Source organism: Natator depressus, chromosome 4, assembly GCF_965152275.1.
Source record: "Natator depressus isolate rNatDep1 chromosome 4, rNatDep2.hap1, whole genome shotgun sequence".
NCBI classification, from domain to species: Eukaryota; Metazoa; Chordata; order Testudines; family Cheloniidae; genus Natator; species Natator depressus.
The window spans coordinates 125462819-125487698 of record NC_134237.1 but is presented as its reverse complement, the minus strand read 5'-3'; the positions used below and the strand labels follow the sequence as shown (position 1 = coordinate 125487698).

General features: G+C 37.6%; 1 protein-coding gene across 4 annotated transcripts in view; it reads right to left on the bottom strand.

Moving 5' to 3' along the window:
- CTBP1 (C-terminal binding protein 1) overlaps window positions 1–24880 on the bottom strand; it is a 358365-nt gene that overhangs the window by 203488 nt on the left and 129997 nt on the right. The window contains exon 1 of one of the 4 annotated variants that reach the window (XM_074951857.1): window positions 20749–20841. The exons of the other annotated variants lie outside the window; for them this stretch is intronic. Within the exon in view, the coding sequence (XP_074807958.1) occupies window positions 20749–20755 (7 nt within the window). The 5' untranslated portion in view covers window positions 20756–20841. Of the gene's footprint in view, window positions 1–20748; window positions 20842–24880 lie in introns of those variants that run through there. 4 annotated transcript variants of the gene reach the window in all.

Genomic DNA, 24880 nt, shown 5'->3' with positions numbered 1-24880 from the left:
CCTTGATTATCATGCACATTGTAGGGAGAGTGGTCACTTTGGATGAGCTATTACCAGCAGGAGAGTGAGTTTGTGTGTGTATGGGGGTGGGGGAGTGAGAAAACCTGTATTTGTGCTGGAAATGGCCCACCTTGATTTTCATGCAGGTTGTAAGGAGAGTGGTCACTTTGGATAGGCTATTACCAGCAGGAGAGTGAGTTTGTGTGTGTGGTTTTTGGAGGGGGGTGAGGGGGTGAGAGAACCTGGATTTCTGCAGGAAATGGCCCACCTTGATTATCATACTCATTGTGAAGAGAGTGGTCACTTTGGATGGGCTATTACCAGCAAGAGAGTGAGTTTGTCTGTTGGGGGGGTGGAGGGTGAGAAAACCTGGATTTGTGCTGGAAATGGCCCAACTTGATGATCACTTTAGATAAGCTATTACCAGCAGGAGAGTTGGGTGGGAGGAGGTATTGTTTCATGGTGTCTGTGTATATAATGTCTTCTGCAATTTCCACAGTATGCATCCGATGAAGTGAGCTGTAGCTCACGAAAGCTCATGCTCAAATAAATTGGTTAGTCTCTAAGGTGCCACAAGTCCTCCTTTTCTTTTTGCGAACTTTCTGACAGATTCCTTCTAAAAATATTAAATAAAACCTAAAGACAATAGCAAAATAAAACACTTCTTTCTTCAAGAGCCCCAACAGTAAAACACTAGAGTAAATACTGCAATAGATCCACATCAAAGTTCGCTTTATATGGTTAACAGTGAGCACTATTCTGTAGGGAAAAAGTGTTAAAAGTTGGGAATGTTCATTATATTCATTTAATTTAGATCTGAGTAACAGTTATGCCTTTCGGACAGAAACACACCAAATGGAAAAGGAGAAAATGGAATAATGTATAGGGATTAAAATGTGCTTTGGTGCTTTAATCAATTGACTGAACCAGCCCTCTGTATCACACTTACCAAAATAACCTGTTCCTCGTAAACTCCAAAAGGATTAGGTGAAGTTGAAAGGTATTTTGCCACAACTCCAGTTTCTCTAGGAAAGACTGTGCTCTAAGACTCCTATAGTTATGACAACATGGTTTGCTGAAAAATAATAAAAGTGCTTTGCACTTATTTAATACTTTACATTTCCAAAGCAGGGAAACTGAGGCACAGTAGGGCTTGTTGATTTACAAAAAGCCACACTGTGAGTCAATGGCAGAGTAAGGATTAGAAGTCAGCATTCTTGCCTGCCAGCCTCATGCCCATTTCATTAGACCACACTGCTTTTCAAATACATAATAAGATGTTTATTGCAGCCTAGCCAAAGTTTCTTGAATATCTCTTGAGTCAATGTCTGTTTCCTGTACGCTGTTGGATGTTTATATAAGAGAGTATTGCTTTTAATCTCTATGTATTTGCTTTGTACATGCCTTGAAAACCAGTATACATGCCTTAAGAAAACTAGCTCTTTTTCCCCCACAAAATGAATCACTTGCCTTATGCCACTGATCTCTCTGTCTGTGTTACTGCAACAGAAAGGGTGGAAAAACATTATTCTTAAAGGTGTGACCTTGTCCATTTAGATTCTTTTAAATAAACATAGGGATTTTGAAATTTCAGTTATCCAAAACAGAAGATAAACTTGTCATTTTTTCTTAGCTTCTTAGGTTGGAAAGCAGGCATGAAAGGCATGAACTGGTAATGAAAATTATGTCTATTAAAATAAGTTACAAGAAAAAGTTCAAGAAATTGGAGTCCTGGAACAAGGAAGAACTTGTGCCTTCTAAGACCATGAAGAAATCCCTTCAGTGAAAACATCAGGATTTTAGTTTCCATTTTTAAATACTGAGCAACTTCCTTTGCTTTTTCTGAGTGACAGAAACTGAACAGAAACAAAAAACAAAAAACATGTCATCCTGTTAATATTATGAACGTTTCCTTTAAAAATAAATTGCAGTTCTTTTTATTGCTGTATGTAATGCTGTTCTTGATCAAAAGAAAATGGAAAATTAATTATCAATATTCCCCAATCTTTCTTCCCCTCTGGGTTCAAAGGAAGAACCCATTAAAGAAGAACCCATTAAAGCTCTCAAAAACACCTCCGGATTTATTTCCACCATTTCCACTCCACTGAAACTGCTCTCAAAATATTAAATGACCTCTTCTCATGCCTCTACTACATCCTCATCTGCACACATACAAAATGGGAAATGACTGCCTAGGAAGGCGCACTGCGGACAGGGATCTGGGGGTCATAGTGGACCACAAGCTAAATAGGAGTCAACAGTGTAACACTATTGCAAAAAAAGCAAACCGTTCTGCGATGTATTAGCTGGCATATTGCAAGCAAGACACAAGAAGTAATCCTTCTACTCTACTCCGTGCTGATTAGACCTGAACTGGAGTATTGTGTCCAGTTCTGGGCACAACATTTGAGGAAAGATGTGGACAAATTGGAGAAAATTCAGAGAGCAACAAAAATGATTAAAGGTCTAGAAAACATGACGTATGAGGAAAGATTGCAAAATTTGGGTTTGTTTAGTCTGGAGAAGAGAAGACTGAGAGGAGACATGATAACAGTTTTCAAGTACATAAAAGGTTGTTATAAGGAGGAGGGAGAAAAAAATGTTCTCTTTAGCCTCTGAGGATAGGACAAGAAGCAATGGGCTTCATTGCAGCAAGGGCAGTTTAGGTTGGACATTAGGAAAAACTTCCTAACTGTCGGAGTGGTTAACAACTGAAATAAATTGCCTAGGAGATTGTGGAATCTCCATCATTGGAGATTTTTAAGAGCAGATTAGACAAACTGTCAGAGATGGTCCAGATAATACTTAGTCCTGCCATGAGTGTACTAATTAATTAGTTCACTCATGTACATCTTTTCATGTACTATGTATATATACCTGCTACTGTATTTTCCACTCCATGTATCTGATGAAGTGGGTTCTATCCCACGAAAGCTTATGCCCAAGTAAATTTGTTAGTCTCTAAGGTGCCACAAGGACTCTTTGTTGTTTTTGCTGATACAGACTAACACGGCTACCACTCTGAAACCTTTACCATAAGAAATCTGATCTTTCTCTGTCTGCCAGAGCTCTGGTCAGAGTACATCACAAGTTGCTGACCTAGTCCTGTTTAACAGAAAATCTTGATCCACCATTCCCCTAACCGTTCCAACAACAGCACAGAGACACTGCACTGGACTAGTTCTGCAATTCCTTTACTCCACCACCTGTTGTATTTCCATTTTAACTCCACTCCCACCTGGTTGCATGGCTAAGCAGAAGACCCCATTGCACATTCAATCTTGACATTCAACAGGGGGCTCCCAATTGAGTGGCTTCCTAGAATTTACTTAAATTGGCCTTCTTTATTGTGGTACCCCTCATCCCCAAAGCAACCAGGTTAAATTGCTGTTGTCCATCAGCCTGACCCACTTAATTGAAATAGAAGAATCTGGGGTGGATTAAGAAGAGGAGGGAAGCTGCATACTTTGCTTCCTGGGTAACTCCTCTATCCTGTTTCTCTCCATTATTTTTCTCTTCCTTTCCTTTCTTCTGAACTCTTCTTTTCTTTCTTTCTTCAAAAAGAGTGATCAGATTAGGAAAAAAGGAAAGTTGGATAGGGCTGAGCTGAATTGCTCCATGCTTCCACAAGTGAGGAGGTAAAATGATTGAGAATAAGGATGTGGAGCACTGTAGTTTTTCTTTTCCGTAGAAAGACTGTCAGTCTTTTTTTCCCTATGTGAATCATGATAACTTAGAGTAAGAACTTCTGTAGGATTTGGGTAAGGTTGAAAAAGGAGTGACATGCAACAACAATCATTTGAAGACTGAGAAGCAAATTCTAGAAATAAAATAAGTAAAACAATGTAGACTATGGATTCTTCCCAGAAGTGAATTGTTTTATTTGAACAGACTACATTAAATCTGCTATTTATTTTTTCACAGATTAGTCAGTGTAGAGACTTCATGTGAAATTCATAAATAAAAATGTCATATATACAGTGGTGCATACCAGCTTACAGATGGGTTAGAGTGTGTGCTTTTATAATAAAGAGAAAGGGCATTTAGCTCTGCCTCATGAAGCATGAAAGGGAATCTGAAAGAAATAAAAGCATGACCTTAATACAGTAACTTACTGTGTTATGGATGCTCTTGTCTAAAAATTCATGGACATTCCCACTTTAAAAAAAATTTAAACCATTTTTAAATGCCAAAAATGGATAAAAATTATGAAAAAATGGACTAAATTCTGCCATGTATTTCAGAATTGTGTCGACATCTGGTTCAAATAAGAAAGGCCCTTAGTAATGAATACATATTAGGTATGCCTTCAAATGTACATATAGAGCTTAGGCTCTCAGATAGAGTTCTTCTTGATGCAGTATTGGAAGCCATTTCCCTGGTATTCAGGCAGAAAGCACTGTGGAAGAGGCTGCCAGAAAAAAAAAATCCCTCACCACTGTTTGTAATATGGCTATCACTCTTGTAAAAAGCAACTCTGGAATCTGAATTGTTTAGCTGTCAAATTATGGCTCCTGAGATGTAATGTTGCAACAGTAAAAGTACATAAAGAAAGTATGTTTTAAAAATCAGGTCTTCATTTTTTTTCTGTTTGTTGTGACCTTGAACAACCAAGGACTACATTTATTAACAGCCTTTGGTGCTGCTAATCTGCAGAAGCTAAATGGGTGATACACACGGACTTCTAACTTTCACCTTTCCCACTACCAACCAAACCTAGTAATAAAAGTTTGTGTTTTTTAAACTGTTACTTTAAAGAATCAGTGTCCTTCAGTAAATGGTCTTTCCATTCCAGTAGGCTTTGAAAAGGAGCAGGGATCACTTTTATTTATTTGATGATATGCTGAGAAAGATATGGAAAATAAGCAGCATATAAAGAAAATTATTACTATTTGCCCGAGGTCCCTGCTTCCTAGTCAGTTACTGAACTTTCTATCTCCTGACAGGTTGCTGGGATTTTTAATGACTTTCCACAGTACACTGACTTTTTCTCTGAATACACTGGTCTCCCAAGGAGCTATAATGCTGAACTTTTGGGGTTGCAGTGACCCAGAAGTCCATGGAAGAACTAAAATTGACCCTATATGTTCTGTTCAGAAAATGAATAGTGCTGTAAACAGGGTAATTTAGAAAGACTGAAGAATTTTTAAATTAGTCTCTGAAAAATCTTAACACTGGTCAGCTGGATAAGACAACAAAAATCCCCCCCCCCCCGCCCCAATTTGTTCTATTTCAAAACACGGGTCAAGATCCTTTGTTTACAAATTAAGTCTTTTAGCCAGGATATCCCACAAAGGGAAATCAGGCATTTCACATCCATATATAATACGTTATACATTTTCTTTATTTTCAAAAAGGAGATATATATATATATATACACACACACACACAAACTTACAAATGAAAGGAATGCAAGCAGCCATGACAAACTGAAAATTGCTGTAACAGAAGCAAATTCAGTCTTCCCACAGGACAGAGTCTACACTAAAAACATAACACAGAGAAGAACAAACCCCAATCCTCTGGAGTTCAACTCAGGAGACAGATGCTGAGGAAAATACATACAAAATATAAGCTACCAATAAAGAACCAAACTAACCTGGGTGCTAATCCAAAAAAGGAATAAAACAGTTTGAAATGAACTATGTTAATCTTTGAATCAATCTTCTACTACTTTGTGAAGAGGGGGAAAACAGAAGGGAATGGAAAGAACAGCAAAATGAACAGTTATTGAGTTGAATTTATCAAGCTTTTTGCAATGGACTCTGTTGAAGCTTTATGGGAAGCAAAATACGTTTTCATAAATCTAAACTGGGCTCTTTTCTTTACAAAATTAGCTTCAAAATTAGCTACAAGTCTATTTCAGCATGTTATTTCTTTAAAATCACAACAAGGAGACTCGCCGCCCCCACAGTCTATCAAAGGGGTGGAGAATTTTATATGGAAGAAAAACATTTCTAAAATTATGAAGAGAAACAACAGTTGCTAGTTAGTTATTGTGATTCTCATAAGCCTGTTAAATTCCCTGATGTTCTGAAATTTGACACTTTGTAGCACTAAAAATTTATGTAAGCAAACTTTAAAAGAATATTATTGAAACAAGAAGTTATTTGCCATCTCTTTTCATTAGACAACATTAGAAGTTGGATAGTGTAGAAGATTTAACTGTATTATATACAAAAGCAGCGGCACACCAGTGAGCACTTCATTAATTAAAAGCCAGAGAAGGAAGTTTGCTAAACGAAGCAAATGTTCTTATCGCTTCTATCTATATTCATTAAAACTGACAGGAAACCAAATATCACCATCTGTCTACTTGCAATAAAGACACTAAAAACAGCTCCAGGCTAACAGAACAACATAAAACAAAGTATAAAACTGCAGACTTTAAAGTTTCATTTGTAAATGGATGAGAGAGAAACTGACTTTGAGTTGGGGAGGGGGAGTGAGGGGGCATGGAGGGATTTTGCACAACACTGATAAAGGATTAAATATTTTAGAATATGTTCGACTGCTAGTCTAAAGCTCTGCTAGGTCCGGTATGAACTTAATATTTGCTTGATATTTGTCATTGAGATCAATGGTTCGGCAGAAAGACAAGCGTTCTATATTAGCTCATCTGCCCATTTAGAGACAACCTTTAGCAAAACCATGCCTGAAATTATAGTAGACGCATATGAACTGTAAACTTTCTCCTATCTGAAAGCTAGAACAGACCCAGATAATACATTTTTGTAATTTTGTTAGGTACTGACACCTTATGTTTACAGTTACAAGATAAGAAGGTACAATTTATTAAATTATTCATGTTTTTTATATCATTGTGTTGCAGCAGCTCAGGAAAGAAACTGAAATATGATTTTATGAAAGCAAAAGAGGATCACAAAGTTAGTGACTTATATTAGAGCAAAATATGGCTCACACCAGCAGTCACAGAGGTCAATGGAAGGTCAATGCTTTAAGGTAGTTTACAGCAGTTGTATACTTCCTACATTCTAGTAATTGCCTTTTTTGGCACTGTAGGAGAGGAAGGGAAAAATAAATAGATGGTAATAAGATATTTAATGAAGGAAATGAAAATAAACTACTGCTAGTGTTTTAAACACTCGTACTTCATATACCATAGCTACATATTGTAAATTCTGACAATGCTCTGTCTGCATTTTCCATAGCAATAAAAATGACTTTCATTCAATCTCAAACTTGCATTAAATATTATCTCTATGTACACATTTTAAAGACAAAAATGGTTAAAATAATGTAAAGTTGATGCACACAAAAAAAGCAGGAAAATTAATTTTTAAGACTGCCATTCAGTCTTCAACTCAGCCCCTGTTGTGCCTCGGTATTGAAGCACATATCGCACCCTGTGCTCAGATTTCTGTAGTACCTACAGTTGACATAACTGATTGGGGTGGGAAAGGAGGAGTAATGGAGTAAAGAGCAATGAGTTTTACTATTATGTCTCTCAACCCTAATATTATTGTAAATTATTTTTGTGGTTTAATTTTCTCTTACTTAACTGTAATTCATACATTCAAAAAAAGAAGAAAAGGCTCTCATTAATATCCTGTGAGACCAAAGGCTACTTTCTGATACAATTTCGTTGGACCAATTACAATTCTTCCACTGATATTTTAACAGCACTAATAGAGCCATTAAGAGCTCAATGGAAGTATGTGAGACATTTCAATGTGCCAGAAGTACGGTATTATGCATGTTTAGTAAAGAAACCATTAAGAAATTATACATCGTAATAAAGTCTTTGGGTGTAAGGTATTACTATAAATCAATGTGCAAATGCATAATCTGTTTTTCCCTCAGATTCAGGAATTTTCCTTTGAAAATGCATTGACTCTATGAGCAGTAGCAACAGTAAAATTCTTTCACTGAGATTGTAACAAGATACGTGAAAATGGAAGGGTGAATACTTTCATGTTAAGAATAGAATGTACAGACACAGTACATTTATTAAGTCAGCGCCAATGAAATCATATTAGGTACTTTAAAAGGATATTTTAGGTGCTAGGCCAACACTGGGATCACAGGAGATTATACGCAGAATCACTCTTAAAAAGATTCTCTAAAACCTTTTAAAATGCATCCACTTTATTTATTCTTTTTAAAAGGTTGAAGCTGGTGGATGTTTGTTAATTGGATTTTGTATAATATCCCAATAAACAGAAGAGAGTATTGTTATTGTAATCCCTCCAAAAATATGCATAGTGTTTTCAGTGCACTGGTTCTACCAACCTATGGCTAAGAATTTACACAGTAAAAATAGTGAACACATATTCCAGAATACTATCCCTTAAAATATTTTATTTTACTCTTATACACTTCTTTAGAGCTCAGTTATTTTTAATAATTTTAATGTGAGAGAGATGTTGTGGAAACTGTTTTACACAAACTCATGTTTAATCACTGCCAGAAGTCACACACATCTCAGAAGCAGTTACAATTATGCAAAAGGAAGGTCCAGGTTCTTCAGAAATGCACAAATACAGTGGGAAAGCTCAATTTCCTCAAAAGATGTTAAAACTTTCATCTTAGAGAAACTGCATTTCTACAAATAATGAGCCTGATTCATCCACCAGCATAAAACTGCCCCAAAGCCAGCATAGACTGCTACAGTAGGAATCCCCCAATGCAGAAGAATTTTTGGGGACACAACCAGAGAAAAGAACTAGGAGGAGAAAAGGATACCAGGGTTGCCTTAGGCCTATTCCCAGCTGCCATATTGGCCTCTTGGGACTATTAGCAGCCGGTGTAAATTAGAGCAGCTTTCGCGCTGCTCTAATTTATGCTGGGAACCAGATTGGCACCAGGCCAACCCCCAGACCAGAGAGCCCAAAGGTATCTTAAAGCCACCTTTGTTCTCTCCTTTCCTAGACTGTATTGAGAATAACTTGTCACAGCCAAGGAGCAGGCTCAATACGTTAAAGCCGTTGAAAAACGTACTCTTTTCACCTTTGAACCATCTTCCACCCATCTATGATCCTGATGCATGCAATAAGATCCCAATAACCAGTAGCAAACTCCATAAAATTGCATTATTTATTCTGATAAACATATGGACTACCCTACTATAGCATTTCTGCACAAATAACATTCTTGAATTCACTTTAAACACAATAAATAAGACGGCAGTTTGTAAACAGTCAAGTTAAAAACCCTTCAAAACCTGGTTTATAAATGCTAGAGTAACAACTTACTAGATATAAAAAAATGGCCCTCTCACACCTCCATGACTTAAAACATGAAGAACAGTAGCCTTCCATCTACATATTGATTGGGTGCCAATAACGATGATATCTAGGCACCATATTATTTTTCTCACTGCCTTATAAACACTGACAGAGAAATAGTTTCTCCTAGTCAGACCTTTTAATCTAGACAAAGCAAGCAACAAATCATTTACTTTGTACACTGTTCTTTCAGTATATTGAAGGTATTTAGCTGTCCTAGAAAGTAATGGCTGCAAAGCTCTGCATCAACCTTAATGCGGTGTCACTGAGACACCAAAGCAGCACATCTAAGAATACATAAGGTCTTGGGCTTGTGAAAAGCATCAGAAAGACTGTGTGCAGAATCAATGAAAAACTGCAGAAAACACTCTCCTCGTGTGGGAAGCCATTCTACAGCGGCCAGCTGTTTTACTATTCTCACAGAATCTCCTTCATTAGGTATTTCACAAATTATCTCCAGCTCCATAGGTCTTCTGTTTGTCAGAGAATAAAATTAATAATTGTAAATTGAGCTCCCAGCTTTGCTTCCCCTCTCATGTCCCTTTTTGTTATCCACCTCCTTTTAAACACAAACCACTTTTGTCCATGAAGGAATGAAGTAAAAGAGCTGTTTGAAAATGTTGTGGGAATAGAGCATGGCTTAGCTACACTTCAAGATGAGCAGCATCTATCCATCATCCTTTTAAAAACCCCAAAACTTTACCGGGCTACTTTATTATTATTATTTATATTACCCTCTCCCCTAGGAGCCTAGTTATGGACCAGTTCCCTGCTATGTTAGGTAATGTAGCATGCTCTCTGCCCCAAGGATCTTCCAATCTAAGTATAAGTCAAGAGACAACAAATGGATACTGACAGACTGGGGAGTACAAGGAGTCAGCCTGATAGGCTCAGTATACCAGCAGTTACTACAACATTTTAAGCTTTCAAATTACTCCCTTCCACCTATTTTCTTCCCAGCTTCTTATTCATTTATTTTTATTTCCCACTACTCTATACCCTGATATGTCACTGCCTCAGTCTTTTTCAGATGTCTACTTTCCTTCAGTCTTATTTTTCTATATTGTGCAATAATCATTCCCTCTTTCCTCTTCTCTCCTGGTCTCCCATGTCCATCCCTTTCTTCTTTCTTTCCCGTGTTTTCCATGCTCCCCTTCACATTTCAGTCTCTTCCTTCTTTCACCTTCCTATCAACTCTTGGGAAGCAATGGAGCCGGGAGTGTGTTTCTGGAGTGGGTAGTACAGAAGTACCAGTTAGGTGTTAGGTTGCACAGCATTGCTCCTGATAATTATGGCATCACTGTGTAACTGTCCAAGTAAGAGTCTCTGAGTTTAGTATCCATTAAAACAAGTGTTTCTGTTTAGGTGTAAGGAAATCAGTGAGAAAAATGAAAATTGTAGAAACCTGGATTTTATCATACCTGCAATTATTCCAACAGTTTTAGTTATGTGGGAATATTTATACCTGTTTTATGCCGACCATACGAGATCATTACAGTGGTCTCTTTTGGCCTTATGATCTATGAATGTGTAACAGTCTCTCTCTTTCATCATCCACACATTAGGTTACTATGTGCATGTCTTCAGTTCTGGTGAAAGTGAGAATCAAACGTGTCACCTCAGAGGGAAGTAAAGCACTCTGATTCAAGATTTCTTTAAGAGTCATAGGTCATCATAGGTTTAGGGAGCCTCAGAATAAATATACATGTCCAGCTGACAACAGAGACCGCTTGAGCAAATACTGTGTCTGTGTGGATGGGTAGAAAAGCATCCTTCCCATTAGCATAACAAAATACAATTTTCTTTATTCCCAAGGAAACTTTTATAATGTAACATATTAAACATGTAAATATTTTTCTAAATTTTTAATTCTTTTCAACAGAAACAGAATGGATAGTTAGTGGTTTTATCTGCTGACAGATTTTGGCATGAGCCTATTGATATCCATTTTAAACACTGATTCTCAAAATATAGTGTCTGTGGCTGCTGAACAATTAATTTACAAGGTAAACGGTTTGGGAAATTACTATTGCTTGATCCATTAAAGGATCTAGCATTTATTTAATTAAGATTCCAAGGAACCTCAGCAGAAAATTTCCTCAAAAGCTATATTCAGTTCTACTTACCAAAGTCTTTGCACTCTGCATCCAGTCTTAGATTCTAGGTTTAAGCAACACCCTGCTTTTCAGCTGTAGTACACACAACAAGTCAGATCTCACCAAACTCATATGGAAAACGGCCCACACTGATGATGCCCAAAGGACTCCACTGAACATTCTCAAAAAGAACATTGATACCTATGGCAACACGCCCAGAACCTGACTCTTGCAGCTCATTTTTTCTCAACACACACATGCTTCTATGCTTTTGCCTGTGCTTCAGTAAGAACATTTTGGTGGCTCTGGCATAGGAGGGCTGCACTCAAGAGAGTAACATTTTTTTCCCTACGTCACACGATTGTATTTATCTTTTATGCAGACTGCTTAGCTAAAATATCTGTTTGTCTAGAATGTATAACTGATTTCAAGAGTTTAACAATTAGACAACAAGCACCACAGACAAAGAACCACATGCACAGTACATAGGTACAATACTGCACTAAATACTTTTGAACGCAATGTTCCCATGTAGGAATAGTGCAACAAACATTTATCATGAGCTTCTGAAACAGTTCAATCCACTCTGAGCTGGATTAACTCTTTGCCCCTGGAAACGCGCTTTTCTCAGCATGTATTCTGAAGGGAACAATGGAATGTGCCAGAACTGCTGGCAACAAGAAGTTAACTGAATGAAAAAAAAAAACAGTGAAAAAAGAATCAGAGAGACAGTTTTTGGCCCACAAGAATCATGTGAACTAGTGTATGTGTGAGTGGGTAGAAATCGTTTAAATGAAGTCTCTGCTGACATCTTGGTTTTTGAACTGGGTACCTATAGTATGAGACACATGAAGATTTTGCATGACTTAGCAAACTATAGTAAAAATTTTGGGGAATGGGAAGGAAACCTGATGCTTGCTCTTCAGTTTAAGAGTATGGTTCAAATATATCACAATGGAACTCGGACGTTATCATTCATATTCTCCATAAATAGGTACTAGAAACTAGAAAGATATGAAAGCTATATTTCACATAAGATAAAAGTAATTTCAAATAGTAATTTGACACTTTTTACAAACATATTATGTCAAAATACAAGCAATAGAGTTTAAAATCCTAGCTTCCAAGTAATTGCCTTCAGGCCATTAAGAAAAAAATACATAAAATACTTCTTCAGCCACAGTTTTTTCTTTATTTGTAACAAATAAGTTTATATCAATTTTGTCCAATATCTGTAATGCTATATAATTTTAAATCACATATCTAGTACTCAGTGACACCATGGGAAAGCACAAGTTAATGCAGTATTAATTAAGTCCCTAATCATCCATGTAGAGCCATGCACAGGGCAGAACCTCTGCATGTAGATCTCTCCCTTCCCAAATTGAAGGGGACTGCTCAGCCATATGTACAGAACCATCCTTCTGCCCCTGGATCCCACAGAGGACACTATTTATCATTCCTTTACGGGAAAGACTGGAGACGATGTGGGCCAGAGGGAAGACTGGCAGTCCAGATGTGGAGAGGGAATCTATATTGCTTACCCTTCAGCCCCACAGGTTAAGCAGAATAGACAAGACAGCCCCTTCACTGATTTCCCTTGCCCCATCATGTTGCCCAGGGTCCTCAACAGCACATGGGTGTATTTGGCAGTGTGGCTCCACTGGGATCCACATGGAGTTGCTAGGGGCCAGAGATGTGGAGTTACAGAACTCTGGGGTGGTTTTAACCTGTTACAGATCTTGAGCAGGCCCTGCAGCTTACTCCATGGAGGTGCCAGGCAAACCCCACCCCCACTTATCCTGATGGGACACTGTGGGAAGGATCTCCCCAAGGAAATCCCTCTCGGAATTTTTGCCCCAAAACTCCTTCCTTACCATGGGAGGGAATAATCTGAATGTCATTTTTTCAATCTGAAATGTAAAGCAGGGGGTGGGGATGGAGACCTGGGGCCAATATTTAGAGGGTAAAGTTGTCCCATAACTGCTTCTATCTATTTTTAGAAGGAGGACAACAAAGGAAGGAAAAATTTCAGGAAGTCTCATGACTATCTAATGTTCCTGCTGCTAATGTCTATCAATTATTTTCAGGTTGCTATTCTTAGTACCATTTCTAATAAACTATAGCAAAAGGTTAAAATTATCAGCTCTTCCATGCTTGAAGAGATGTTAATACTCTTTGTCCAAGAATAATTTTACAAATATTCATCACACCCTTAGAACATACAGCAGTGCGGTCACAGTCTAGAAACATCTCCAAGTAGATGCTCTTTATCTATATAAAATACTGTTGGAACAGCCAGAGCTCAGTTTGTTGACTGAAATTATAATCTGTATCTTTCATTTTCACAAGTATCTAGTATGTCAGGGTGGGCGAAGGAAAGTTTTATTTCCCATAGTCTTTGCATCCCACAGCAAGATACTCATATAATACTCTAGAAATCTTGCCAAGAATTATTTTTTATGTTTACTGCTATGATGTTGTTGTCAAAACATTGACCTGTAAAATAATATATTAGTAAGAAGAGAAATAATAAAATGCAGGATGGATTAATTTAAATCAAAATAATTTAATATACCAATTGTAATCATTATTTAAATCAGCAAGCAGGAAATCCTACCTCAGCACCTCATCGCCTCATCGTGGTGCAGCAGTGACCCTGGCTGTCTGACAGCTATGGTAGTGGGCCATATGCCCTGGCAGGTCTAACCATGCTACAAAGGTGTCGGACTACCCAATCCAGGAAGGGGGATTGCTCTCTCAGAGGAAAGAGCGCTTTTCCTTCTCCTTAGAGGTTGAAGGCTAGCTAAGCTTGAGGACGTACGCATGCCTGCCTGCCCAGCCAGTGGGATGGCTTGAAGTCAACAGCTAAAACAACACAAGTAAACGGGCCTCAGTTCCCTGCGTGTACGTGCAGAAGAAAGGCAAGAGTGTGAGAACAATGGCGGATGTGTTGTGATCGGCGCAGTGTTAATGACAGCTGAAGACCGATCGATCCAGGTGTGACTTCAAAAATAAAAAAGGCTAACAGTTTCATGACCCAACAAGAATCCACTCATTAACAACTCCATAGCACCTCCATAGGATCTCAAAGTATACCAGAAACATTAAATAAGACTTATAATACTCCTTTGTATTATGATTATTCCCATGTTACAAATGGGTAAATTGATCCAGAGGGTGGTTAAATGACTTGCCCAAAGTCACATAGCAAGTCAATGGCAGAGCTGGAATTTAACTCAAAAGATTTTACTCTTTTTCCTGTGTTTTAGCCACCAAACTAAACTGCCTCACGTATAACATATGATGAAACTTCGTTATAATGATGACTACATGTTGGACACAATTTTTAAGTTTGACACATCAATTAACAATAATTTGCAAATATCAATAAAAAACAACTAGCAATAAAACCCACCTGTCAATAGTCAATGGAATACTAAACTACATATCTGAATAGGTGCACGTATTTTTCCCTACCTCCTTTCATCATGATATAGCGAATATAATTTTAATTTTATTTCAGCTGCTGAAATCCCAAAGTAAAGATCACACAAAGAGCCAAATACTCCCACGCTTTCACTGGAGAGAACCTTATTCGATGAAAGTACCCTCCTTAATTCCACTATGAGTAAGGGTGACCGAAATCGTCTCACGGTATCCAGCAGTAAGCACCTACATCCAACAAAAGAAGCTAATCTGGGAAACTCTCCTCAGTGTTCAAACTGATACTGTTCCTTTAGCTTTCCTGTGCTTATATACTGTATTGTGAAAATCCTGTTGCTTAGCTACTATTACAACAGCGGCAAGCAAGAGAATACGAATGAAAAAATAAGTCAATAACCATGTGTTATAAGACGTTCTGGGTTTGAGCAAAATATCTAGTTCATTATGGAATATTCACTAAAAACAATTAAGAAAACATTTAATTGGATGTTTAAGCAGTCAAAAGTCAGGAAATAAAGTTAAGCCTATACATGCAACTGTAACATCATCCCTTCGGTGTATATATTATAACATAGCCTTTAATTTCATGATCACATAATATTTTTTCAAATTATACAACGTATCATACATATTTTTCATTCTTGAATAATGACCAAATATATGGACAATGTAAATCAATTTAGGTTGCTTGTGTATAACAAAATAATGTAATTATTATCCTATATTATTTTATTTAATCTGTAGCCTTGGAGATAGTTCCAACTGTGGAATTTATCAAGTTGGATATCACTGGAGTGCCTGACCTTGAACAGTTTAGTAGTTCCTTCGGAATAAGACCTACTCCTCTGAACACAAGGATCTGCACAATGCCAGAACCGGGCCCCTGTTCCACTGGAGCTTATAGGTGCAGACCTGCTAAAGACTGTGGAAACAGGACTTCCTGCACTCCTTAGCAGGCAGTGGTGGATTAACCCAGGGGCCCCGGCCAATTTGGGGACCCCTGCAGGAGTGCTGGAACCTGAGTAGAAGTGGAGGGGGCCACCGGCACCAGAACTGAGGCTCTGCCACCTGCTCCATCTCTTCCCCTGAGGTCATGTCCCCTGCTCCTCCTCTTCCCTCTGCGGCCCCATCCCAGCCAGGCCAGAAGCCGAAGCCAGGTCATGGTAAGAGCCGCCTAGGGAGCCCTGGTCGCTGTGGGGAGCCCTGGACCTTCCACCTGCCTGGGGTGGGAGACCGGAAGGTCTGAGAACAGTCCCTGGCCTGTGTCCCCGCTCCCCGGGGAACACTACCCAGGGCAAGGGAAGGGTCCAGAGCTGCCCACAGCAGCCTGGGCTCCCTAGGCATCATCTCTTAACATGGCCCAGCTCCGACTTCTGGCCTAGTCATAGGGTGGAGCCTCTGGGGGGAGAGGAGGAGCAGGAGGCAGGGCCCCATGGCAAAGGAGGAATGGAGGACCCAAAAGTTCTTTGTACCCAGGGCCCCAATAAATCTTAATCCACCTCTATAAGCAGGCCTATAATGAAGGTCCATAATGAAGACTCTGAGGAGAGGGCATGGGGTAGAGGGAAGATGCAAGGCCAGTCAGGGATCAGGGATCTTCTGGGGCCTGAAGGATCAACTAATGTTGAAACTAAATTCATATTGGAAAATATATACATCAACTGCATCAAGTTTTCTACAACATGAAAATCTTTACACATAAGATGAATAAAAATTTTCCTGCAACTTGGTTTTAATTCCCCTGGCTCCCCAAACTTCAAATCACCTCCATACATGTTGAGGTGTACCACTCCTGCTATAATGCTTTTGCCATAATGCTCATGCTTTGCAAACTAAGCAATCACAGAGAGAAACACAGGTCCCCAAAATTTCTTAAACACAGTAAATTGTGACAAGAGGAGTGTAAAAATCCTTATACTCTCAGACAATTTCTTTACTTAAATCTGGCAGCATAAAAATCTGCACATTGCACTTCGTAATAAACTAGCAGCAAGTGATGTAGAGGTTAGTGACAACATTAACACGTTACTACTAAATGAAAATCACAAATCTTTAAAAACTCTTCATCACCCTTGTTTTCTGTGGTCACTGAAAGTATGCATTTAAAATAACTGCAGAATACAAGTACTGAATTAGACTACTACATCAGAGACAAGAATACTGTACGCTAACTTTATAACTTCATATTTAAACATATCTAATTTTTAAATTGACATTGCAGCTAAAGGTTAAAGTTATCAATATGTGGCAAGATAGTACAGACAGAAACAAGTATCTCATAGAAATCATTTACCTAGCAACTCCTTCCCATCTCTAGCAAGAAAACACTATATGACACGTGGTTTGAATTTAAACACACACACACACAATTAAGGCCCTGATCTCCAAACACTTACACCTGATGAAGTAACTTGAATCATGTGAGTAGTTTAATGAGACTATTTGTGATTAAAGTTATGCATGTGCTTAGGCCCGGATCCTGCCAGGACCTCTGCAGGGGCAGACCCTTGCACCTGCATGCAACTCTTTGAAAGTCCTGCTATTATAATAAGAAAAATTATCAAGATTGTAAAATTGGCTGGGAACATCATTATTTTAACCTATGGAAAAGAAAAACAAAACAAAAAAATCCAACCACAGCAACGACCAAAAATCTTTATTCTCATGTTCGATCATTTGGAGAACTAGCTCTCCAATTAACTTTTTCCTTTTAGATACTTAATAAAAGGAGGGAAAAGATTCTAACTCATCTGGAAAATAAAGGAAATAATTCACATTTAACTACAAGTTTCAATAAACAGAGGGCTCAATAGTGGGCTAGCCAGGGGCACAGAGTAAGAGGCCTCAGGCTGCTACCCTGCCCCTGGAGCATCCAGTTCCCTTGCTGTAAATTGCACTGGGACTATACCTGGTGTAACACATGCTGGTGGGCATGTTGTGGGAGGGAGCAAGGTTCTGTCCCTTCCACTCACCGGGGGGGGGAGGGGGGGCAAATATCAGCTCTGCAGAGCCTGAATCCCTCTCCTGTGCTGCTGCGCATGATGTGGGTAGCTAGTGTGGCGCTCCCATGATAACCTGGCCACAGTTTAGCCTAAAATGTTTAGAATTCCATCATTTTCTATTTGCACTCAAAAATCCTCAATACGTATATAATTCCATGTAGTATTATTCTTGTTGTTCTATGAAGAAATTCTGAAAGGTTTACTTTATATAATTATATAGCCAAAATCAATGTCCATGTACATTAAAAATCAGTAAAAAGATTATATGTAGTATATATAATCTTTTAAACACTTTATCTAATGAAACACAGTTATATTTTCTTTGAAAGCATGTGATATATGCATAAATACAAGATTAAAGAAATATAATCAGTTCTATTAAATAAAACATTTCATTCACAATAAAAAAGAGATTTTATATGAAACCAGCTGAATTACTTATGTATACAAATATTCATGGTCACTTAGATATAATAGGCTATTAACATTTCCACTTTTATATAAATTCAATCGGAAATACGTAATTTCAGGCAAAATAATTGAACTTGCATTATATTCACTGATGGGAGGATATTGACCTTTCCTTTGCATTTGTGGACAGCCCTCTTGCAGTGAAATGGGTGCAGTTTGTGTTCTTTATTATTAAGATTTTGAGACCCCATACTGGGAACATGCAGCCCTCCTATAAATTCTGGCTTCCTGTGTAGCAGTGCACAGCTGAGACTGGGTGACAGGCTAGGAACAGTGGATTTGCAGCAGTGCAGATCCTCTGGCTACTTCCCACACGCTGCTTGTGGCAGGGATCAGAAATGTAGATTCTGGTCCTGCTCTGAGGCTGGGCTAACAGCCATGGAGTAGCTCCATTAGTACTCCACAGTATTGGTAGGAGAGGAGAAGGAGTCCTTCCTCCCCAGCACTGGAATAACTCTCCAGTGTTTGGCCCAGGATGTGGGCCAATCTAAGGTTTTAAGCCGAGAATAAACACTCAATAACTAGGGGTAAAATTTTGGCTACAGTTAAATCAATGGCAAATCTCCCCTTGACTTCAATAGGAGGCATAGCTCAGTGGTTTGAGCATTGGCCTGCTAAACCCACGGTTGTGAGTTCAATCCTTGAGGGGGTCATTCAGAGATCTGGGGCAAAAATTGGGGATTGGTCCTGCTTTGAGCAGGGGGTTGGACTAAATTACTTCCTGTGGTCCCTTCTAACCCTGATATTCTATGATTCAGTGGAGTCAGGACTTTACCCATATCTAAGATGGACACATTAAAGGCCTGATGTCAATGGAAGTTTGGCCTGAAAAAGATGCTCTGGCCCTTAACCTTAAATTAGACACCTGGTGGCTTAACATTTGCTGTGAGTTACCTGTGTCATATCGAAGTCAATTCGTGAATGTAATGCAACTTCAACTATTATCCAGTGCCTGGGAATACTACTGAGAGTGGGAGTTTTGCCTGAATAAGGAATACAGAATTGAGACTACATTTACTGAACAGAATACATTTTGAGGATACGCAGTTAGCCTACTGCAAGCTTTCACATTATCCGAATCGTGCAAGATAAAACTAAAATGCTGAAAAAATTACTATGCCATAAAATATTTGGGAACTTGTTCATTGCTAAAAAGTATCAAGATCAGAAGTAACCTTCCTAAAATTAGACATATTAGGGAAGCTTAACGGTTAAAACTTTCAATGAAAAAAAACATTTATTCATCTGAAATGCAAGCGGAAAACACAGTATAAACAGACGACTGCAAGTTTACCAAGCAATTCCCCTGAAAGGAATTACAAGACCAGAGATATGATACAAAAGAAAATAAATGCAATACTTTTCCTGAAACTATAAACAAAAGTATTTGCAACAGGTCAAGAAAAAAATCTGCAAATATAAAAAATAATCCTACTGTCTTTTAACTTCATTTTTATTGTTTGTTTAATTTCAATAAAGGTGAAGTAAAACACGTTCAGATGATGAAACACACACAAGTTCATTTCTAACTAACTATAAGTTGTTGTCTGATATTGCAGAAAAAGCATGAAATTGTGAAACCAGTTTTAAACAGTTAACGGATTTTGCTTTACCGGCAAAGAATCTGATGATCTAATTAGATTCTAACTTATTGTTTTTAATAAAGCGTACAAACCTCAGTTTTTAAATGATTAGATAAATGCACAGCACTGATAAACTCAGCCTTCAGTTTATTTTGGTCAATTTTCTACTACTCAATAACACATAATGAAGAATATACATAAAATTCAAATCCCAGTTGCAGTCTCTCCTCAGGACACTAGTACAAAGCTGAACCAAATCAAATGAACACAGTTTTGTTTAAAAAATAGTGACAATTGCGGCCCAAATAAAAACAATTTTATCAAAGCTCTGCTTTTTGGCATTTCACATTTTAATAGTATGTGCTCTGAACAAGGAGGAAGAAATCAGCTCCTGTTATCATTTTTACATGGGGCTGTCCCAGTCCTGCCCTCGAGGCAAGCTCTCTGCACAAACTTCTGCTAAACAATAGCCTTTGTATATCCTCATATGGACATTTACATAAAGGGTTTCTATTCATACAACAAAGAATCCCTTCAAAAATCGATGCATTTCCAAACATATGAAAAATATTTATGATCCCTGATTCACAACAATAGAACAAATCAGGATGTGTCATTTTGTGCTGATAAACCTGTGTCTGAGAGTTCAGAAAAGCAGAAAACAACAGCTCAATCCCAGCACAGCTTGTGCTTATTAAATATACAATCCACCCCCTTTTCATCCTCTCATAACACACTCGCAGGAGAACTGCCCAGCGTGGGATCAGAGGCACCCCACCCAAGGCTTTTCACATCATAAAAATGAATCCAGCCTCATTATGACAGTCACGGGAGACTATTTAATATTTGCTGCTGATTATGTGGATGAAAGAATGAAAGGAAAATGAAAGATGATACAAACCTTGCATCCCCACCTTCAGGTTTTCAACCAGAATATGCTAGTGCTTGTGAAAATATGAAGCAAAGAGGCTCAAGACCAATCAGTGTATACAGGCATTCCAAGTTAGCCAATCACAATCACCTACCATTGGATGTTAGCCAACCATATCATAGCTCATTACTCAGTCAGACAGCAAAAGGCTGGGGGAGGGGAAATAATAATAATAAAAAACCCTTTCAGATATGGCTAATATAATATAAACTAGTCAAGATTAAGAAATAAAGGCTTGTCTTTGTGTTACACAGTAAGATTTCTTTTTGTCTGAAAGAAGCAGTCAGAATGCAATTTTGCATTTTCTAAAATTTAAATTATAAATTAAAACTTTAAGAGGCCCTGCTGCAATTGTATTACCTCTGTACAGAAAGGGACTGAAAATGAACATGGATTTCCATTTAGTGTCAGAAAAGGCAAATATTTAGAGAGTCCAAAATGTAAGTCCAAATTAAAAAACAAACACACAAACAAAAAGCTTATTCCTAATAAAATACAGGATCAGAAAGGAGAAACAGAGTGGCTGTTTACCAACAATTTTTTCATATATCAAAATGTATACAATACATAAAGATTCTAACAGATCGTGCATTCATATTGTGAACCCAACTTGGCCTTTTTGAAAAAAAAAACATGTTATAACCACACAACTACATTTTGGCACATTAAGATTTACATTACCTTACTATGTGGAAAATTACCTTATTTATGTGGAAAAGTCTAAAGCAAATGTAAATTATCCTCTTAATCAGTAAGCCAAATCCAACAACTTTAGAAAAAATAACTGCATTATCCCATCAATTCTCCTTTTCATTTTTATAAATTAGACGTTAACCATTTCAACATTAGATCCCCTCTCTTTAAAAACTCATTCGCTAATATCTAGTTCTAAAAATAAACGATTGAGTCCACACAGGTCACTATCAGTAAATCTTAAAACCAGAAAGCTAACTATCATAAATGGATAAATAGAGAAGCTCATACTGTTTCTTTGTGCTTCACAAAGTTTCCAAACTTTCATAGGTTTGAAATTAACAAAAAAGAATGAGAAAACCGGATTTTCTCCTTTATGATGCAACACTTCTTTCCATCTCCTCTCCCCAAAAGATAAAAATCATATTTGTTGCAAACTCTTGCTTAAACAGGCCATGTTATTCATTTGTTCATTGTGTTTGCAGAAGTCTTGAGGACAATCTACAGTAGAAAGCTTTTCTTTTGCAGATCAAGAAAGACATATTTCTAAGGTGCCCCAACAGCCAAGAACTCTGTGGTGCTAGTAACTGCTGACAGGCAACCAATAACAGTGACAAATTATACATTCATGGCATCTGCAACAATCGATAAACTGACTCACCAAATTAATAAAATATAGATCACAAAGCATACATTTTTATTAAAGAATAATTTCATGATAACCAAGTACTGTGGATGCTTCCAAGCATAAGATTTAATTACATGCTGAGCAAATCTGGCATTTTGTGATAAACTGCAAAAATAATCTTTGCAACAGCAACTGGGAAAGAACATTGCTGACATAGTCTATAAACATGTTTTATAAAGCACAAACCAATATAAAAAAAATCACTGAATGGTGGTTACAGAATCCTCTACCATATCCACAATAATAATTACTTTTTAGAGTTCCCTTGTTCTATAATTTATTTTTGCTAACATCTTGTTGATTTTTGTGTTTAAAATCATTTTTAAAATTATTACCTACCAAGGGGCATTATTATACTTCAAATAAATTCTTAACAAATCAGACTTCTTAATAGGGATCATTACAGGGACATACACTTTCTTTCTAGTATAATTATTATAATGAGAATACATATTTCATAGATTCCAAGGCCAGAAGGGACTATTGTGATCAACTAGTCTGACCTCTTCTATAACACAGGGCCACAGAACTTCCCCCAAAATAATCCCTACAGCGTACCTCTTAGAAAAACTTCCAATCCTGATTTTAAAATGGTCAGTGATGGAAAATCCACCATGACCCTTCATAAATTGTTCCAATGGTTAATTACTCTCACTATTAAAAATTTACTCCTTTCTTCCAGTCTGAATTTGACTAACTTCCAGCCATTGGATCATGCTAGATTAAAGAGCCCATTATTAAATATTTGTTCCTCATGTAGACACCTATAGATAGGGGACCAGATGTCCCATTTTTAAACGGACAGTCCCGTTTTTGGGACTTTTTCTTATATAGGCACCTATTCTCTCTCCTCCCCCCCCCGTCCCATTTTTTCCACAGTTGCTATCTGGTCACCCTATCTATAGAATCATGATCAAGTCATCCCTTAACCTTCTCTTTGTTAAACAAAGTAGATTGAGCTCTTTGAGTCTCTCACTTTACAGCATCTTTTCCAATCTTTCAGTCATTCTTATGGCTCTTCTGTGAACCCTCTCCAATTTATCAGCAGCCTTCTTAAATTGTGGGTACCAGAACTGGACACAGAATTCTGGCAGCAGTCAACCCGGTGACAAATACAGAGATAAAATAACCTCTCTACTGCTACTCTAGGATCCCCAGTTTATGTATCTCAGGATCACATCAGCCCTTTTGGCAACAGCAACACACTGGGAGCTCATGCTCAGCTGCTTATCCACCACAACCCCAAATCTTTTTCAGAGTTACTGCTTCGCAGGATAGAGTCCCTCATCCTGTAAATATGGCCTACATTCTTTGTTCCTAGATGTACAGATTTACATTTAGCTGTATTAGAATGCATATCGTTTGCTTGAGCCCAGTTTACTAAGTGATCCAGATCTCTCTGCATCAGTCACTTTCCTCTTTATTATTTATCACTTCCCCAATTCTTGGGTCATCTGTAAACATTATCAGTGATGATTTTATGTTTTCTTCCAGGTCCTTGATAAAAGTGTTAAATAGTGTAGGGCCAAGAACCAACTCCTGCAAAACTTCACTAGAAACACACTTGTTCAATGATGATTCCCTGTTTACAATTACATTTTGAGACCTAGTAGTTAATCAGTTTTTAATCTATGTAATGTGTGCCATGTGAATTTATCATTCTAGTTTTTTACTCAAAATATTGTGCAGTACCAAGTCAAACACCGTACAAAAAAATCTAAATATATTACGTCAACATTATTAGCTTTATCACCCAAACGTGATATCTTTTTTCGGTGAGATTACAAGTTAGTTCGACAAGATCTATTTTCCAAAAACCCATGTTGATTTGCATTAATTACATTTTAGTTTTATATTAATCAAGTCCCATATCAACTGCTCCATTATCTTGCCCATGATCAGTGTCAGGCTGATGGGCCTCTAATTACTCTTTTTAAAAACTGACACAGCATTAGCTTTCTTCCAGTCTTCTGGAACTTCCCCAGTGCTCCAAGACTTATTAAAAATCAACATTAGTGGTCCAGTGAGTTCAAAACTCTTGGATGCAAGTTATCTGGAAATGCTGATTTAAAAATGTGAAACTTCATAGCTGGTGTTTAACATCCTCCAGAGAGACCAGTGGAATAGACGTAATTTTATCACCATATGATGAGAGTAAATCACCTGTTTTTTCTCCGAATATAGAACATAAATACTTATTGAACAGTTCTGCCTTTTCTAAATTATTATTGATAATTCTACCATTTTCACCTAGTAATTGACCAATACAATTGTCAGGATTTTTTTTGTTTTGTTTCTAATATATTTTTAAAATCCTTTAATTATCCTTCACTGCTGGCCACAGATTTCTCCTTGTGTCCCTTTGTTTCCCTTATCAACTTTCTACAATTCTTAACTTCTGATTTATATTCATTACTATCGAATTCCCATTTCTTATATATTATTTTTTATAGCTGCTTTCTCTTCCCATCTAAACCAGGTCAGTTTTTTAACCAATACGGCCTTCTTCCTTGATTGTGGGATTGTAGCTTTTTGGGTATCTAGTAAAGTGTTTTTAAATGATTCCCAATTAACATTTTTTTAATTAAATGCTTCCTTCCAGCTGATTTGTCTCAGAATTGTTTTCAGCTTTGTGAAACTGGCCCTATTGAAGCATAGAATCTTTTTAGACATTGAAATTCAACATGAACCAATACTACCCACTTCAAGGTCGGAAGTAAA